The sequence below is a fragment of the Macaca thibetana genome, chromosome 12, assembly GCF_024542745.1.
Source record: "Macaca thibetana thibetana isolate TM-01 chromosome 12, ASM2454274v1, whole genome shotgun sequence".
NCBI lineage: Eukaryota > Metazoa > Chordata > Mammalia > Primates > Cercopithecidae > Macaca > Macaca thibetana.
The window spans coordinates 5,553,028-5,573,474 of NC_065589.1; the positions used below are offsets into that span (position 1 = coordinate 5,553,028).

The following is a 20,447-nucleotide window of genomic DNA, read 5'->3' on the forward strand; positions in this document are numbered from 1 at the left end:
AAAAGAAAGCATATAATGAGGTTTTCGTGTCAAATTTAAGATGACTGGGGTCTAAGGTTACATGATTACTAATCTATAATATACTTTTAATAATAATGATATCAAGATTTTGTGAAATTAATCATGAAAAACCACATTCATGAATCTAAGATTTTTTTGTCCTTGGTGTATATCCTACTGACAATGTAAAATTGAACTACTGTGTTTGAGTTATTCAAGATTATTTTTTCTCCATGTAGAAGTTCACTGTCCTCTCCTTCATCTCTCGGGAACTATTTTATTCATTTTGTAGATATCCCCCAATTGCTTCATTTTGAAATATAAGGAAATATGTACATATATATAATTGTAATCATTCTCCTTTTGTTACCCTCAAAATAACCAGATAAACTACATGTGCTTTCTATGTTCTCTCTCTGAAGATCATTCCAGTTTAGTAGAGAGATCTTCACTCCTTTTACACTTGCGTAGTCTACACTGTTGTTTATTCAAACAATTCCCTATTAATGAACATTTGGATTGACTTTAATCTACTTTTAAAAAATAACCAGGGATACAGTTTGTACTTAATACCTAGAAGTTAAAAAAACTGGCACTGTCATTCTCTTGACCACTCTACTGATCCTCTGACTTCTTAAATTTCCATTTCCTCAACTGTAAAACAAGGAATTGTAATATGACTTACCTATCCGGGTTAAATAAAATTGCAATTCAAAAAGTATTCCCATATATGTTAAGAAAAACTGAAATAGCCACTAAAATGCATTTAAAATAAATAAATTATGTAATTATCACCACACAGATTCACCATACAGCTCATTTCTATTTAAGAGATTCATATTGAGACAATGACAAAATAGACTGTGTCCACAGAAAGATTGAGAGAGTGGAATTTCCAGAAACTATCTTAGATGAAATAGTTGAAGAATTCAGTTAAATATTTATTGAACAAATGCAGAATAAATGAACTAAGGCCGTTATAACCTGAAGTTCCAACAAATAACTTCAAATATTCAGAGGGCTGTCACACATAGAATGAAAGACTTGCTCAGTATTTCTCCAAAGGGCAGAACTTGAGCCAAGAGATAAATATAAGCAACCAATGGGCTGCAGGATAGTTGTACAAAGTGTATCATGTATCTTCATAGCTTCTTTGCCCATACAATGCATTCCACACTTAAGTTTTCCCTTCTAAAAGGAGACAGCATAAGTTAATACGTCTCATGAATGTCTTAAATAAGTTGCATTTTCATGGCAAGCCCTCCACTGCCAGCAATGGATATACTCACACTATTGGAAAAAATCTAAAGTCAACAAACTGGTTTAGTATGGAAATGGTCTATTTGTTCCTCAGCTATGTTTCTGTATTTTACATTAGTGGCTCTTAGGAGGTGGGGGTGAAAAGAGAGCATATTCTCCAAAAAGCGTGAATCATAATCTCCAGGGATTCCGATACTGTGCCTGGGGACAGTCTTGCTTCAAGTCCAAATGAGTCATGACAATTATCAACCAATGGTACAGGTAAGAGTGTGGCATGTGCTGGGGCAGACAAAAGACAGTTGACAAACACTATTCTACATGAAACAGGAAACCTTATTTTATGAGTCACCAGAAAACAAACTAACTGTAATACTGACGGGCTCCATCCAGATTATTAAGTATTACAAAATGAGAACTGTTTCAACAACTATTCAGCATAATGTTTAAGGACAAAATGTATACAGTATATTTTATATTCTATATGTATTTTATCACATACTCAGTAAGGAATGCTGAGGTGCTTAAGCCATCCAATAAACTGAAAACACAAACTTTACATTTCGATATTTGTCAGTATACAGGATTCTGAAGATGAATCTTGAACTCAGAGTGATAATTCAGTTTTCAAGGAAAGCTACATAATCCGTCAGTCTGGCTAACTGCTGTTCATTGGGTATTGGGGGAACTGGAGCAGGCTCTGTATGTTAAAGAATAAACACACTTCAAGTTAGATACCACTGTAACAAAGCTTTGGCCCCAACACCTATCTCCCCCAATGCCTTCCATTTTGAACAGTAAGTTAATTTTCTTAGATTTGTCCTGGTTTTAGACAAAATCTTACATCATAGAGCCTTGGACATTTTTGAAAAGCAAGTCAAGAAGTCTCAACTTTTTTGAGTATGGTTTTACCTAATTGGTAGTAAAGGCATGTCTGATGTTGTTATTGAAGTATTCTATGTAAAGGTTAAAGACACTTTTATCAAGCAACATCTCGTTTAAAAGATCACAGCTCTTCTTGAAAACATCCGTACCCAAGCAACATTAAATTCAAGAAATAATTAGCGTGCCTACCATGTCCCAGGCTTCATTGAAGAATATTAAATTGTCAATGAACCAAAAAAAAAAAAAAAAAACCCACAAAGAACCTCAAGGAATTTACATTCCAACATTTAAGTTACTCAGGATGCCTTCTGAATACCTGCTGGTGAACAGCTCTGGTGGGTCTCCCCAACGTGAGAATAAGAAGGCTCTGCAGCTGGCCCAGAGGAGGCCACTGTCTCAAGGCAAGCTCTGGGGGAGCCCAGTTTCACTCTTGTAACCAGATGTATTATTACACATTTATGAAATTTAACCTCTGTTGACAAGGTAAGAAATAGATACACACACTCACACACACATATACATATATATACTACAAAAAAGAAATTAGGAACAATGAGACATTTAAAAAATGTGCATATGAAAATACATACCTGATAAGGGAATAAACTTGTTAAAGGAAACATCCAGGGCCCCTGCAACTAAATTAAAATAAAAAAAAAAATGTACAGCTCAATTTACAAGTCATTGTAAAGACCTTTCATAGAACATGCGATTTTCAGCACAACATGCATTTATGGCCATTTATTTCTCAAACAGGGATAATAACCGTCCTCTATTATAAGTCTTCATTATATTACTCTTCCCCACTATCTCACTTGACTGGGATCGTGTCTTCCCACTCTTTGTAACTCAAAGGACTGAGCACATTGAGAATCCTTTACTGTATGTTCAACAATGTCTAAACATAGGCATTCCGAGTAGGTGGAAGGAAATCTGGGTTGACGTGGATGCAGGCGGGTTTGTGGAAGTGGGCATTAAGCCTGGCTCTAAAGACCTGGCAGAAAAGGACACTCCTGGTCAGCAGAAGGAAGAGAAACTATCAGGCAGGAAGGAGTGTGGCTCACTTCTAACAGCAAGACTGAGGGGCTGGGAATTCAGATAATAACAACAAGGGCAGGTCACAGAAATTAAGGCCTTAAAAGGAGGGCTAGAGAAGTTAACTCTGTGAAAGTGGAAGCCACAGGAAAAGTGCCCGTATGACTTGAGAGCAAGCAGAAAAGGGGGCCAGTTGAATATTTAAGGTTTTTTTAAATACAGACAACAGTTTCGATATGAAGGATAAGCTCAGTTACAAATGGCTCCATAAAAGGATGGAGATTAATATTTAGTAAAAACTATGGTTTAAGAAGGACCATGAAACACCTATATAAAATCATTTATATACAGGAAATACATTTTTAAGAGTTTAAACTAGCTGATCCTTTCTACCCTGTCTACTACGCTTTATTTAAAATGTGTTATTTCCATCATTAGAAATAACTGACGTTAGAAAACAAACCACGATCTTTAAAAGATTCTTTCTACCCTGTTGACGCTTTATTTAAAATGAGTTATTTCCATTATGTTAGTATAGCAGAATTTTATATGCAATTATCAAAAATCAAAGCCTGAAAACCTGAAGCAGTCTTAGAAGAGTTCAATGCTGCATAAATGGGTGAAAGCTCCACCTACCTGGCTTTCTGGGCAGAACCATTCTTGTGGTGGAATCAGCTTGCCATCCTTGTTCTAATATACCTAAAAAAGTATATTATACATAAAGATGCGGAAAGAATAAAACACCCCACAAAATCCAAAACTTGTCCATGACATTAGTTGTACAGAAGACCTGATGTGTTTAGTATAACCCATCGTATGCATTTTTACTAGAAAGGTATATCACAAAGAGCATGGAAACTTATTATTGAAATATTTCTGAAACAGGTATCAAAGCCTCATTTTACTCTATTAGGCTGCTATAATCATTAAAAGATGGTTAGTTTTCTGTCAAGAATACATTACAGTATTAACCTAATCAGTATTATTTGAAACAAACATAAGGAAAACTCATATGGTGCCTTTTGTGATCATCATATCAGTAATAACAAAAATGGCAATAATAAAAACAGCTTCCATATACAGAAGGTTTACCTGTAGGTATCAGACTACGTGCTTTTATAGGGATCATTTTATGTAACCACCACAACTCTATGAAGTGGGATATAAGGCCATTATTTGACAGGTATGGAAAATGAAGCTGAGGGAATTCAAGTGATTTGTCCTAAGTCACACAGGCACTAGCATCAGGGATGGGTGGTACCAGGATTCACATCCAGGTGGTCAGCTGAGAGTATGAGCTCTGAAGTATGTTATATATAGAAAATAAATGATGGATCAATTTTAAGAGCCAAAAGAAGAAATAAAAGTATTTAATAACTTAGTATAAGAACTTGCATTAACCTATCTTCATGTATCTAGAACTATGCTAGGCCCTGGAAATTTAGGATGTGGTGCTCGATGGAGCTCATATTGTAGCTGGAGAATCAAAAATGTCAATCATGGTAAAACAATGCAACAAGGTGTATACAATATTCTTTTTTTTTTTTTGAGACAGAGTCTCACTCTGTTGCCCAGGCTGGAGTGCAGTGGCACAATCTTGGCTCACTGCAATCTCCACCTCCCAGGTTCAAATGATTCTCCTGCCTCAGCCTCCCAAGCAGCTGGGATTACAGGTGCCTGCCACCATGCCCAGCTAATTTTTTGTATTTTTAGTAGAGATGGGTTTTCACCATGTTGGCCAGGCTGGTCTCGAACTCCTGACCTCATGATCCACCTGCCTTGGCCTCTCAAAGTGCTGGGACTACAGGTGTGAGCCACTGCACCCGGCCAGGTGTATACAATATTCTATAGCAACGAGCAGGAGGAAGGATTAGTCTGGGCATCAGCTGAGAAATGAAAATGCGAAGTTACATTTGGAGAGACCAGCAGGTAGGTGTGAGTGGGGAGCAAGCGCCTAAGGTATGGGTCCGAAATGGCAGGGAAAATGGGCTGAAAAGGGATGTGGGGATGATGCTGCCTTTGCCAAATAAGGGCGAAATAAGGATTTCCAGATATGAGTAAAGAGGCCAATTAAGACATATTTTTGTAACCACCTGTGTGGATATTCACGCATTTGCTTGCCACAGAACTATTAATATGCTTGACTGCAGGGTGCCTGCTGCGTGTTCCACAACACCTGTTTCATATCACCTCTCAAAAAACACTGCCTGGACTCCAAAAGCATATTCTGTTCCAAGCGTTTCAGAGGAGACTGAGAAACCTACAATTCACACTTCCATTTTCCATTTTCCTTGTAAAGTAAAAAGTAAGCCAAAAATACCTTTCACAGCCTCTTCTACAGGAAGTCCAACAAAGGCTGCAAAATCATCAGCGATGATTGAAGTATACGCTTGAGAGACCAGGGCGAAGGCGCGTCTCCTTGTTGCATCTATTGTGGGAGTGGAGGGTTGGCAGAGAGTGAACCAGGGGAGCAGGTATTTTCAACACACATCGCTAAATCACACCACTGTCCTTGTCCAGTTTTCATAAGCAAGACCAGATGAACCCAAAGATTTCTGTGCTTATAGATACAAATATGTATGTCCAGTATGTAAAGGGGGTTCAAATATTGCTGAATAAAAAAATACATTTCTTACACTTCTTCTCGGATGAAAAATCTCAGATAATGAACATTACAAAGATGGAAAAGGGTTACTAAACACAAGGCTCTAACCCTAAGAAAATACAGTTCGTTTACACAATGGGGGTATAAATGTACTTATCTTATTTCATTCACAAATGCTGGAATCAAAGCAGCAGAAAACTGATTTGTGTAACCAGCTGTCCTTTTCAAAAATGTCTCTAATACAGGACCACACCTGGGAGTCACAGGACAGATCCTGTAACTGAGGCACTCTTCAAGTCTGCATCAAACTCTTGACTGAATTAAGGTTCAAACTCTTAAATTCCCACCCTGAAAGAATGAGTCTAAGAAGAGACTGCCAAACACCACCAGCAACAAAAACTTTCCTGAAAATGGCATTTAGGATTGTCCCCAGGCTCACATACCCACATAAATCAATTCCGGAGTGATGCAGAGTTGAGCACTGTGGAACCAGCTGGCCTTTCTTCCTGTGCAGTGCTTTGTGGTAACGCAAGAGCTCCTCCACCTGGCTGTCCACATGCTTAGGAAATATTCTGGGTCTTACTTTCCATATTTAATAGGCCAGTGGACGTATGTAAAACAAACACCCTAACGTATTTAAAATCTTCTCTCCATTCCTGGGACATTGTCAAACTACACCAATGCCCTCAGATGCCCTTTGTGCCAAACTAGTCCACTGGCTCTCAGACAAGTCTTACACCTTCTCCCACTGGGAATTTTGGTTTACGCTGTTCCGTGGCCTGAAATGCCCTCCTGTCTGCTCTCTACCATTCCTAAGTCTGTTTATAATTCATTACGATCTCTGCCCTTCTCTAAACTCAGCAGTATCGTTTACACTTCTACTTTAACAAGCAACTTTCCACCTACGCGGCAGACACTGTTCCACCTACCCGCTTCTTTTCAGTTCTATTCCAAACTTCTCAACAGGAAGGGCTATTCTTATCTTTATAGTCCCCCAAACATCTAGCATCTCCAGTGAAATCTATGCCAAATACATGCTTGTTGACGGTATCACAAGGACCAAAATGGGGCACAACTCCAACACTCAGGCTTTGTTTTCTCAGATTCCTTAAAAACTGCTGACACTCCCGTGCCTTCCCTTCATACTGAGCCCGACATCCTCTCCAGCTTTCACTCAGCCACTGTCTGTCCGCTCTTCATTCTGTGGCTTTACACTTACTATTGTAGGTTCCTTCCTTCCTTTAACCAGCCTGTAACCTAACAGACTTTACAACACCAAGAAACGTTTTCTATTAAGGCTGCAGACATTCAATGGAAAAGAACGGAGCCAACAATGTAAAAGAAATATATATTTTTTAGAGAAACAAAAGTATACACCACAAAACTATATTCATTTGGTAAGCCAACCATATTTCAAAAACATTTACTTCAGTTCAAATATTCTGATCATATTTTCAGAGTGGGGAATAAAACAGAAATACAATAAGAATGGAGGAGATAAACAAAAGGGAGAGAAAAGTAAAAAGATATAACTGGAAAAGGAAAGAAAAACATGCAATGGGAGGCAGAAGTGAGTTGACGAAGCAAAAATAAAGGCTAAGTGTTCTTAGTCTCAGGGGCTGCAATATCCACTTGGCACGAATCACATCCACATTCCAACTAGTCACTCTGTGATCCCCAAGTTGTGAAATCTGTAACCTCAGGTCCCAGAATGACATGCTGGAAGGTGGAATAAATTGAGCCAGCACCTAATATCTGTGGCAGTTGTTGATGGAACACATTTTTGGTGAAAACAGAAATGCTAACAGAATGCAAATTCAGTTGTTCAACAAATACTCAAGTGCTGCTCATCCATCTCTGCCTGTGCTGGAGACAGAAGGGAAGAGGAGCTCGTCACTCCCATCCTTTCGAATCCTCTTCTGTCTTTCCCAGCCATGCTGTAAGCCAGGGAGGTTGGCCACCAATGCCTGTGGCACCTGAGCTCTCCTGCTTTGGCAAATGGGGGTCTATCAGGTCACAGGCTGGGAAAGAAGGTCAGGGAATTTACTTCCTATGTCCCTTCCCCGCCTTGCTCCAGCTGACCTTCTGTATCCATCCCGTAGGGCAGCCCCAGAAACACTGGCCCCTCGCCTTGCCCTTTCAGGCCTCAGATGAGAATGGCTACTGTCTCCCTAGTTCCTGGGTACTTCCTCAGCCCTTGTTTCCCGCAAAAATACTTTTCGCTATAGCTTCTCTTCAGTTAAGTCATTTTCAGTTTAATAGGACTGTGCCTAATTCAGAATAGAATGGAAAGAGATCGTAGCTAGAAAATAAGTTTCTAATATGTTAAGAAGCAAAATGTTAAATTCATCAGTAAGACCAATCTGTTAAGAGACTATCCTGACCTGGCTGCATTTTACAAAGGAAACCACAGTACCATTCATGAATCTGGAGATTTGTAAAAGTCTCAGGATATGTTCAGGAATATTGTAGTACTTTAGAATAAGGTACATGATTATATATTAACTCATTTATAACCTGAAAAAGTACTATTTCTAATCACATTTCACAAATGAGGAAAATGAGACACTGAGGAGTCACCCCAGTAAGTGAAAGAATCAGAATTTAAACTCCAGAAGCATGGATCCAGAGTTCAAACTCCCACATGGTATGCTGTATAGCCTTTCCTGGGTCTACTGAACTTCTTTCCAAGAATTCTCAATCTCATGGAATTCAGTGAAAGGAGGCTCTGGGAAGGAATAAAACTACAGATCCCAACGGTGCACAACAGAATGCTTGCTGAATGAGTAAAGAGCCCCAAGCCCAGTCCTGCCAATGAACCCGCTGTGTAACACTGGGAAAAGGCAAATGGCCTGTGACCGCACCACCACAATCACAAGGCTGATTCACAAGGATACTATGAAAGTCCACTGTGATACTAATTCCTCAGGCCTTATATGAAGAGGTTTCCGGTGCTACTTTCTGAAACTGCCCCTGCTATACCTGTGCAATCTTCTTCCACACTCCTCCCTTCCCATCTATCTGCCTGCCTTAGGATTCTGCTCATTTCATTCACATTTAAAGAAGCTGCCTCCTGTTTTGTCACTTACATTGTTCTGTTTTATGCTGCTAAGAATTTTACCATGCCAAGGGAATTATGTGCATCTCAAAAACAATCTTTGCTGTCTGCTGCCCTGTAAAGCTGATATCCCGTAGCAGAATGATGAACAGTTATTAAAAAATTCCTGCTCCCTGACTTCCTCCACAGCAGGAGGGCATACACTGAAGGTGGATATTAACTGTGGAAGTAAGGGTAACAGTAAGAAATAAGAGTATACAACAACGTAAAACCAGATTATACAATTTTATAAAGAGTGAACCAGGACGACTGGGGGCAAATGTTAAGGGTGGGAGAACGTAGAGAGGCAGGGAATGAGATTTTATTGTGGGATCAGTGCTCTGTCACACCAGGCTTGTAATCTTTCAAAGCAATTAAAAATGCATTTGAGCATCTATGTATTAAACTGATTAGTTACAAAATCCAGAAGCTTAAGACAACACCTATCAAAGGCTGAGGCTGACATAATTCAAAGAGCAGTCTCTATTTTCACATCTCTACAAACCCATACCTTAAACTTGTTAGAATACTACAACATCTCATTTTAACAGCAAAAAAAAAAAAAAAAAAAAAAAAAAAAAAAAAAAATCTAAAACTGATGAGCAATTTCCATCTAGAATTAAGAAACAACAAAGGCACAGGAGCCAATGTAATCTCAAGCAACAAAAAATGAAGAAGCATGATTAGGGCAAATCTGAAAAATTTTGAAAACTGCTCTTTTCACCTATCAAAAATATCTACTTAAACACACACCACTGATTTATTACTTCAACACTGCAGCACTTAGGGACCAAGTCTCATCTAATTTCATTTTTAATCACAAAGAAACACTACCTCTAAGTGCTTCCATAATTGGCTGGACCGTCTCAGACCACTGGTGAGCGTTGATGGTTGTATAGATCCCAGGGAAATCTCTCTGCCAGATTCTTTGTCCTACTGACCAAATTCCCCCAAGTTCAGAATTTGCCTGCAATAAATATTATTGCCTTAGAGGGTATTCACTCTGTAAATGTACCAATGATTGTATCTTAAAACAAAATACCAGAAATGATATAAAAACTTATTAGTTACATCATTAAAACATTTATTTTAAAAGATGCAATTACTTTTTCAGCCCAATCACTATCAAAAAGGTTTTCAAACACTATGAGCAGTAAGGTAAAATTTATCTGTAGGCCTGATACACATTTTTAATTACAACAGCAAATTAAGGCATGAGAAAGTAGTCCAAAACCATTTCAGAATTAAGCCTGGGGACTAATTAGCTTAAGCATTGTTTTTAAAGATGCTGTCTTTGTATTTCATAGATATATTATGTATAGATATTTAGGTCAAAAGTAATAGCAAAATGGTTAATAGAGACTGTCAACCTAAGATGTCACACATTGTAGCCTAAGGATAGAGCTTCCACTAATATCATTGAAACTTAAGTGCATAATTTATAGTTGTTCTTTATTTAGCCAAAGAAGTTGAGGAATATTCCAATCTTACTTAACAGGATGTGTGAGGAAAAAAAAAAAAGTAAAAATACTAATCTGATCTCTTGATGAATATCGACAATGAACAAAAGTTGAGATGAATTCTTGGTAATATCCTGAGAATGCTAAAAATTTCACTTTACACTCATGTTAGACACATGGAATCATCTGACATTAAAATTTTACTTCATTCCACTTTGGAAGAACCTTTTCACAGGCTATTTCTTCTAATCTCCCATCCAAAATAAGAAATTTAAAATCTTAATTAGCAAAAATAATCTTATTGCTGTGAATCATTCTTAGAATATTCTTGTAAACAATGGCAGTTTCAAAATAAGTACCATTACAGGAAGCAACATAAACCGGTTGAAAATCACCTCGGCTGCTTCCGCCACCTCCAGGACCTTCCTTCATCTAAACTGGCTCAGCTGTTTAACTAGGGAAGCTGCACATAGAATTGTCTCAAGAAATCTAATCAGTAGGAACTGGGCACAAATTCTACATCATCCCAGCAAAATTCAAATTTCTGACTAGAGGACTCTGAAGATTTATTTTGAAACCTTAATACTAGTTTGATGACTATTTCTAGGACGTCAGACAGAAAACAGAAACTTATAAAAGGTTGCCATTTAAGGGAATGTCATTACATTAAAGCAGTAAGGCAGGTTTAAAGGATACTTACAGATTTTATAGCAGGTGGTATTCTTTTCCAAAGATATCTTGCATTATTCCTAATTTACGCCACCACAAAGAAGAATAATCAATTAAAAACATAATCATCTCCGTAAATGTTAAAAACTATCAGGTCCCAAGGCAAACATTCAGAAGTATACTTTACATAACACAAAGTAAAATTTAGTGTTATATGAATTTGTTTTGGGGAAACAATAGTAGTTTTCCAGATAAAAAGGACATGAAATATTTTTACCAAAGTAATATTCTGCCATTTCTACTGAACTTTTTAAAAATAATAATCCATATCCTAAATTAAGGCAACAGCACACTAAAAACACAAGGACGTATAGAACGGCCCAAATGATTTATTCGGATACAAAAGTAAACAAATTTATGTACTATGAAGGCTCCAGCATTCCCTGACAATAAGCCTGGTACACAACACTTCTCTCCCTGTCACAGTCCCTCCTACCAGTGGGTACAGAGCTTCTGAGGCAGGAGTTTGTATGGGTTTGGAGGCTTGAACTATGACAAACATATAATGATAGTTTTACAAAAAATAAAAAACCAAACGTACATGTGTAATAAAAATTTCAATTTAGTTTTTAAAAAGATATAAAAGAAAGGTTTTGGAACAATTTAAAATAAAATTTTATCAGGAATGATCAGTGAGTCTACAGGAGAACTATAGGAGATTTTTTTTTTTTTTTTTTTGCACAGTTACGCTTTCTTTTTGAGACAGGGTCTCACTCTGGCTGCCCAGGCTGCAGTGCAGTGGCGCAATATCGGCTCACTGCAGCCTCGACTTTCTGGGCTCTGGTAATTCTCCCCACCTCAGCCTCCTGGGTAGCTGGGATTAGAGGCATGCGCAACCACATCCAGCTAATTTTTTGTATTTTTAGAGCAGATAGGGTTTCACTATAATCCCCAGGCTGGTCTCAAACTCCTGGACTCAAGCCATCCACTTGCCTCGGTCTCCCAGAGTGCTGGGATTACAGGTGTGTGTCACCACGCCTGGCCTAGCATAGTTATGCTTTCTGACTTTTCCATGTGAACGTGAAATAGGAATAATTAAAAATTTAAAAAAACTTTCAAATCTCATACATGTTTGTAATGAATCTCTTGGCTGCAATCTTCTCTTTCCACTTCTTTTGTTTTATTAATATGAAGTAAATAAAGATCATAAAAGTATTTTAAAAAGACAAAGATTAAATGAATTTACTGACATAGTTTCTCATAATAAATCGAAATGTTTTCTAGAAAGTATAAGACAATGACGACCTAATCATAATTCATTAAGCTATGATTCAATAGGAAATAGATGTAATAGTTATTATAATAAAAGAGGTAGCTCGTTGTGCCTATGTTTGGTGGTGCTACTTCAGGGCAGAAATATTTCCATGTAACTTTTGAGAAACCTGCTGCTCTTGGCTTTAGGTTAAACGTACTTACATGTCATTATGGAGCAAATATAAAGCTAGAAGCTGACCATACACTGGGGGTGTAGCAATTCCTCCAGGGGCCTAGAAGGCCAAAAATGAAAACAAAACAAAACAAAACAACACAAAATTTAAAAAACCTCATTTACCCTTTAACTTTCATTTTTGAAATAATATTTTATAAATGCTAATTAAAAAGTAAGCCTTTTTAGTCTAAGATTATAAATAATCTTATAGTCCTAGTATAGATTTAGAAACAGCTTAGAGAAGTATTAAACACGAAAATCCTAAGTATTAAGTTTATATTCGTCATCAGCTTTGATTTATCTCCCTTTGGGCCTCAGTTTCTCTATACATTCAAGAATATGTAAGAGGATCCCCTTCCCCAGTTCTCAAATTCCCATTTAAATGATCTTACTAGTATAAGAAACAATTTCGACAGATTCCTGAAGCATTCTGATTCTGCCCATTACATCAAGCGTCCTGAATAAGAGACAAAAAATCACCACAGCTGCGTTGCAAAGACAATTCTTTCAATTTTAACTCAATTGGGAAGTGTCTATTGTCTATTAGTGAGCTGCTTCTTCTGGATGTTGTCTCCTTTAGTTAATTTTAAAACTAATGATATAAACGCTTTTAAGTGTCTAAAAAAAACGTTAACTTTAACAGCTGCATAACTTTCACTTGTCTTACTAAAGACAAAATGGCAAGCTTACTTGACAACATTACGAGAAAGGCTCTGTGAGTTAAGAAAAGGTTACAATGGTCACATCTTTCTTGGTGTGTGTGTGCGCTTTGGGGTGTCTGTGTTGGTGTGTGTGTATATACCAAGATCTTTAATAAAATCCACATTACTACTCTCTCCCAACCCGATACTGGGAATGAAAGATGTCTAATTAATATGAGCTTATCGATAGGTGCTGGAGCAAAGATGCACAGGGTTTTCGGGATCACAAGCTGAAGACATATAACAAAAAGGTCCCGGTGACTTAGGGGAGACCGGGCCTGGTCGCAGCAGGCCGCGACGGTCAGGGCTCCACACGTCCACCTCCCGCGCCCGCCCCGCGAGCTCCCAAAGCCCGCGAGCCTCAGACCCCGTTACCCTGGAAACTGGTGCCGCCCCGGGGCCTAAGACTACTCCGCAGTTTCTCCCAGGGAACGCAAAGGGCTACCTCGAGCTCCTGGTTCTCGCACTGATCCAGCAACTTTTTGAAACTGAAGGCACTTTCCGCCATCACCGCCACTGGCATCTTCCCGGCCGGTCTCGCCGCCGCACCTTCCGGACAGCCAAACCCCAGACCGTCCCTCGGGCGTCGCGCCCGCGATGACGTTTAAAGCCGCCGTTGCCGCCGAGCGCCCCTGCGTACCAGATCGTCAGTTCCGGGGCGCCGTCAGACATTGCCGCGGCCGGGATAGGGCGCCGCCGTTCTGGCCGGCTCTCTCGGTGCCCTGGAGGACCTGGCCGGCTTGGCTGGAAGCTGTGCTCAAAGCGCACGGCCGCCCCCTGGCAGAGAGGAGTTCGTTGCACTTTTGAGGGTTCTTCACGAAGACATCCAATATATAGAAAACAACAGCAACAGTAGCGCATTTTTAAATATTAAAATTGCTGGGGAACACGATGGATCCTGCAGCTGCTCGGCTGTCCTGGTCAAGTCGGTGACCCTAGGGCTCTGCTCCGTGCCCTGCATACCGTAGGCGCTCACGAAACGTTCGTGAGTTCCCCGCTTTGAGGAGACAAGCTTAAAAACTCGGAATGTAAGGTTCGAGTCTCCCCAAACCTGCTTGTTGGGTAGCGTCTCCCGCCCGGGCCCGCCCCGCACACTCCCCACTCCGGAACCACGCTTCTGCAGCCGGGACCCCTGCCTCCTTCCGGGCTATTCTCGGAACCGCAGCCAGAGGGAATTTTTTTTTTCTTTCCTGAAACGTAGAGCAGATCTGGTTACTCTTATGCACAACGCCCTAAAATCCAGGGCCCTTCCCGTCGCTCAGAATTTACGGCTAATTCTCAGCTCTCCCCCAGCTTGCTGTAGCCATCCTGGCCTCTTCAGTTTTAGTTTCGCACAGCACTGATTGTTAGCGAACATTATATATTGCATATTATTTATTAACATACTTGTTTTTTACATCCCTCACTAGACCCCCAGGAAAGAGGCTTTGATTGTTCCCTGCTGCAAGGCTGGCTGCATAATTTGTGGGTCTCAGAGAAAAAGTGCAGAGCTTCCTTATTCAAAAAACAGAAGGAAAGTGACTTTAAGGTCATAAAATATAAAACTTTCTCTTTCCTCTCAGTTTCTCTCTTTTCATAGTGTTCTTATGGGTTATTTAATATCATTCCAAGAAAAATTTAGATTTAAATTGTTAGCATGAAGTTTACCATTCATCTTTACGTTGTGCAATGCCAGTTTTAAATACTAATATAAGTGCACTGAACTCATATGTGGAATCACAGAAATGATACAATTTGTACTTTATAGCTTATACATGCGTATGTATTTTGTTTTTACCAGAACCACGCTGCACAAAGTGAACTTACCTGTTTTCATCGCACTTTATATGCACGAATTCTACCTCCACTCTCGACCTGGGACTCACTCCTGAGTAAGGAAGGACTGAAAGGCAAAAGGACCATGGACTGGCCTTTTGGCATAATCAGGTGTTTAATATAAAGAAGTGCACGAATAAGAAAAGATATGATATGTGTGATGGTTAATACTGAGCGTCAACTTGATTGGATTGAAGGATGCAAAGTGTTGATCCTGGGTGTGTCCGTGAGGGTGTTGCCAAAGGAGATCGACATTTGAGTCAGTGGGCTGGGAAAGGCAGATCCACTGTTAATCTAGATGGTCACCATCTAATCAGATACCAGCGCAGCTAGAAATATAAAGCAGGCTGAAAAATGCGAAAAGAGTGACTGGCCTACCCTCCCAACCTCCCAGCCTACATCTTTCTCCCGTGCTGGGTGCTTCCTGCCCTGGAACACTGGACTCCAAGTTCTTCAGTTTGGGACTCGGACTGGCTCTCCTTGCTCCTCAGCTTGAAGACAGCCTATTGTGGGACTTGTGATCATGTGAGTTAATACTTAATAAACTCCTGTCTTTCTCTTGATAGATAGATAGATACATAGATAGATAGATGGATGGATGGATAGATAGATAGATAGATAGATAGATAGATAGATATAGATATATATCCTATTAGTTCTGTCCCTCTAGAGAACCCTAACACAATATGGTTCCTTCATGTTTCTTAAGACATCATTGCCTTCTTTCTGCCTTCGAAACAAGTTTAGGCTCTAAGGGAAAAAGTGTGGCCTTTCAGGGCTCAGCACCCAGCTCACTCAGTTGTAGATACAGCACGAGTACCTTGTGCTCACTTTGAGTCTTGCTGGCCTTGCAACATCAGGGGTCCACAGGGAATTCAGTGTGCATGGTGCATTGTGAATGCTGTATGGAACATCAGTGGCCACATGTAGAGGCCTGTTTCCCTGGCTCATGCTCCATTGTCTTAGTGGACCTCACTTACAAACCACAAGTTTACAGATAAAATTATTAAGCATTTCAAGACAGAAACAGCCATCTTTGATTATTTTTGTGTAATCCACAACATCTCTGTGTGGAAATGATTGTTTAGTAATTCCCTGAATGGAATGTAAAGAAAAAACAAAACACTACAGGGTTCCTCATGGAACTGCCAACATTAAATAGAAGGGCACATAAGCAGTTAGCAGAACTAGAGAGATCTTGGAGGAATAAAGCAACGGAGTTTCATCCATGGCTGCAAGGAAGGAAGGACTCAGGGTAGTATGATTGTCAGATCATTTGACAGAACTATGAAGAGCAGGATTTTGAAGCTTGTAATATGGTCTCTAACCCTTTTGGGGCAAAGAAATATTCAGTAGAAACGCTGCTTGGCAATTTGATCATTTAAAGGGAAAACTATCATGTGAAAGCTTTGGCAGGTGCTTTGGGCCTGTAAGAGGTGGAAACCTACAAAGGTGGCTCTTCGCTGAATAGAAAATCCCGGTGAGGCTTTTGATACATATCACAGGTTAGAGGTGGAGATGGGGTGTCACTTAAAGGACCAAGCTGTTCTTTAGAAGACCAGTACGGGAATTGGGGAGTTGGAGCCTGGGTGCCAGAAAGGGTAGGAAGAGAGTCTTTGTGGGGCAGAGAGGAGTCTCTGGGAGCAGTTGGGGTCTAAGGTGAGACCCTGGTCTGGACACCGGGAACTCCAAGTGGCAGTGAAGCACTGAAGCGTCTTCAGGGCTGTGATGGTTGACATTCAGTTTTAAGTTGTCACTGTACTGTGCTGGCGCCACCTTTCCCCCCAGACTTTTGACAGTAAATGGGAGAAGTGAAAGGGTACAGGAAAGGGCAGTGTGGCGTAAAAGGCTGTCATCTCCGGAGGTGTGACTCAGAAGAGGGGTCGAGACTGGGAAGAAACAAGAAAGTCAATGAGAGGCACCCACAGGGACCCTCTGTTCCTGGAGATGCTGGCGCTGTAGTGGCAAGGACTGCGTTTCTCTCTGCTCTTGCAATGAGGGATGGGGTCAGCATGCTGAAGGGAAGCGTGCACTCCGAAAGCTGGAGGATGGGGGTCTCAGACCCGTTACTGCCCCTGGTCTTCCCCTTGTGCAGGCGGACCCTTTTTCCATAACTCTTCTCTGAGAGAAGCACAGTGATGGAGGAGGTTGGAAATTGTACCAGGATGGCTGACACAGTTTGGGCGTTTGTGCCCTCCACGTCTCGTGTTGAAATGTGATCCCCAGTGTTGGAGGGGGGCCTCGTGGGAGGCGATTGGATCATGGGGATGGATCTCTCACGAATGGCTTAGTGCCATCCACTTGGTGATGAGTGAGTTTTCCCTCTGGCAGTTCACATGACACCTGGTTGTTTAAAGGAACACGAAATCTCCTCCCTCCGTCTTGTTCCCTGTCTTGCCATGCGACATGTCTGCTCCCCCTTCACCTTCCACCATAATTGGAAATTTACTGAAGCGTCACCAGAAGCAAAAGCCAGCACTATGCCTCCTGTACAGCCAACAGAATCATGAGCCAAAGTAGACCTGTTTTCTCCATAAATTACCCAGTCTCAGGTATTTCTTTATAGTAATACAAAAATGGACTAGCACAATGGCTAACTCAAAACTCTGAAATTTGATGTTTTTTGGTCCTATTTTCTACCCTTTCAAAGTTTTCTGCTCCATTTGCTCCTGGGGACTATAGAGTCATTTATTATGAATAAAGTCCCTGAAGAAGTGATGTCACAGGGCCTCAGGTGTGCTCCCCCCAGTTTCACACTGGTTGCCCATTTGCTTCGGGATCACAGTTTCCATAGCTGGGTCTATGGCTACATGATCTGTCTGATTCATGTCATGAAGAAACCACAGCAAGCATTTATCAAGTGGCCCATCTCCCCTCCTGGGGCTCTTGGGCCCATGCACCTGCTCTTGAAGCTCTGGGGTGTGGATAAGTCGGCCAGTGTGGGACAAAGCATAGGAAAGGAGAACGGAGGATGAGCCCTGGTCACCTCTGTGCTCAGAACACTCCCATTGTGTCAGTCAGGATTGCAGCAAGAAACATGGAATGCTTAGTGTATTCATCTGTTTTCACACCGTTATAAAGAAATACCCAAGAGTGGATCATTTATACAGGAAAGACGTTTGATTGACTCACAGTTCTGCACAGCTGAGGAGGCCTCAGGAAACTTACAATCATGGCAGAAGGGGAATCAGGTACATCTTACATGGAGGCAGGTGAGAGAAGAGCAAAGGAGGAATTCTCAAACACTTATAAAACTGTCAGATCTTGGCCAGGTGCGGTGGCTCACGCCTGTAATCCCAGCACTTTGGGAGGCTGAGATGGGTGGATCATGAGGTCAGGAGGTTGAGACTATCCTGGCTAACACGATGAAACCCCATCTCTACTAAAAATACAAAAAATTAGCCGGGCATGGTGGCAGGCACCTGTAGTCCCAGCTACTCAGGAGGCTGAGGCAGGAGAACCCCTGGAACCTGGGAGGTGGAGGTTGCAGTGAGCCGAGATCACGCCACTGCACTCCAGCCTGGGCGACAGAGTGAGACTCCATCAAAAAAAACAAAACAAAACAAAAACAAAAAGAAAAAACACCAAAAAACTGTCAGATCTCATAAGAACTCACTATCACGAGAATAGGAGAATAGCAGGGGGCAACCGCCCTCATGATCCAATCACCTCCCTCCCTTGACACATGGGGATTACAATTCGAGATGAGATTTGGGTGGGGACACAGAGCCAAACCATATCTCAGATTGGGCAATTTGAGGAAAATTTAATAAATGGCTATTTACAAAGATATTGGAAAACTACAAAGGATAGCACCCCAGGGCTTGCAATAGTGTAACATCGTTACCACCCCTAGAGTTTAAAAAGTACATGAAGGGGAGTTCTACTTCTGTGGACACACTCCCCACTGAAACAGCCATCGTTGGAGAAAATGATTTCTAAGAAAACTTAAAAGTTTCTGGAAATTATCTTAAAGGTATATAAAAAACGAAAAAACAATTCAATAAAATATATCACAACTTGGTAAGAACAGAGAGAGTGTGTGGCATTTGAGCTGCAACATGCTCCTTCCCGCCCCACACCTAGCTCAGCTTGATAGAAGCTCCACTGTGGGTGGATGTGGTCAAGAAGATGGGGCTCACTCTCCCTTCTTCTCTCAAACAAGGGATAAGGTGTCTCACAAGAAGGCAAAGGATGCAAGCATTTCTCATCCACTCCAACTCCAAGTTTAAGGCCAAATTCCAGATAAGTGTGGCCAAGAGGCAGGAGGCTGCCTTCCTCCACCAAGCTCCCACTCATGGGTGGAGACTATGCACTAGGTATAACAGGCCCGGAAGCAGGGGTCCTAATTGCCTTCACTCCAGCTTGCTTTCTAGGGTAAACATATATTCTGTGTACAGTAGAAAAGCTGAGAAGACCAAAGGCTACCACTCCTGCCATGTGCCAGAGTAATGACTGTGGCATCCAAAAATCGATCAGTGTAATAAGCCATATCAGCAGAATAATGGATCAAAACACACGTTCATCTCAATAGATGCAGAATACATTTATAAAACAAAATCCAACTTTTTTTTAGTAATAAAAACACTTAATGGAGAGAAGGGAATGTCTTCAAACAGATAAAAGGCACTTATGTAAAACCTGCAGTTAACATTACATTTAATGGTCAAAGACTGATGGCTTTTCTCTATGATCAGGAGGAAGACAAGAAAGTCTGCTTTTGCCATTTTTAGTCAACAACGTACTACAGGTTCTAGCCAGGGAGATTAGAGAAGAAAAATCAATGAAAAGCGTCCAGATTTGAAAGGAAGTAGTAAAGCTCTATCTACTAAAGATGACGTGATCTTGTATATAAGAAATCCACCAAGGCGGGGCGCGGTGGCTCAAGCCTGTAATCCCAGCACTTTGGGAGGCCGAGACGGGCGGATCACGAGGTCAGGAGATCGAGACCATCCTGGCGAACACGGTGAAACCCCGTCTCTACTAAAAAATACAAAAAGCTAGCCGGGCGAGGTGGCGGGCCCCTGTAGTCCCAGCTACTTCGGAGGCTGAGGCAGGAGAATGGCGTGAACCCAGGAGGCGGAGCTTGCTGTGAGCTGAGATCCGGCCACTGCACTCCAGCCCGGCGACAGAGGGAGACTCCGTCTCAAAAAAAAAAAAAAAAAAAAAAAAAAAATCCACCAAAAAACAAAAACAAACAAAAAAACAGGTAGAACTAATTGTGAAAGGAAAATAAATCTTTGGATCCCAAACTTACTAAGCCAAAGGGAAAAGTCAAGCCGGAAAGTGGGTCATGCAAGCCTACCTCCCATTTTGTTTCCTAAATAAGATGGCTACACACATGAAAAGCTACACACCTCCTCTGTGGGCGCCAAGATCTTTACCCTAAAGCATTTCTGTTAAAGTTCACCATGGCAATGTAAATTAATAGCTT

The 20,447-nt window shown here is 40.9% G+C and overlaps 1 protein-coding gene and 1 long non-coding RNA gene across 3 annotated transcripts in view; one reads left to right on the forward strand and one right to left on the reverse strand.

Annotated features, from left to right (window-relative positions):
* Window positions 1-920: 920 nt before the first annotated feature.
* The window catches only part of COPS8 (COP9 signalosome subunit 8), a 439,461-nt gene continuing 419,934 nt past the window's right edge, over window positions 921-20,447 (reverse strand). The window contains exons 1-9 of one of the 2 annotated variants that reach the window (XM_050751682.1): window positions 13,644-13,777; window positions 12,890-12,954; window positions 12,485-12,555; window positions 11,040-11,088; window positions 9,714-9,846; window positions 5,498-5,605; window positions 3,814-3,876; window positions 2,733-2,780; window positions 921-1,957 (exon numbers count right to left, since the gene is read on the reverse strand). In XM_050751682.1, coding sequence (XP_050607639.1) covers window positions 1,878-1,957; window positions 2,733-2,780; window positions 3,814-3,876; window positions 5,498-5,605; window positions 9,714-9,846; window positions 11,040-11,088; window positions 12,485-12,486 — 483 coding nt within the window. In that variant the 5' untranslated portion in view covers window positions 12,487-12,555; window positions 12,890-12,954; window positions 13,644-13,777 and the 3' untranslated portion in view covers window positions 921-1,877. Of the gene's footprint in view, window positions 1,958-2,732; window positions 2,781-3,813; window positions 3,877-5,497; window positions 5,606-9,713; window positions 9,847-11,039; window positions 11,089-12,484; window positions 12,556-12,889; window positions 12,955-13,643; window positions 13,778-20,447 lie in introns of those variants that run through there. The other variant, XM_050751681.1, reaches the window with a different exon arrangement.
* Window positions 13,858-20,447, forward strand: part of LOC126932630 (uncharacterized) — a 28,985-nt gene continuing 22,395 nt past the window's right edge. The window contains exons 1-2 of the long non-coding RNA XR_007718251.1: window positions 13,858-14,226; window positions 14,979-15,538. This is a non-coding gene — a long non-coding RNA (uncharacterized LOC126932630). The remainder of the gene's footprint in view (window positions 14,227-14,978; window positions 15,539-20,447) is intronic.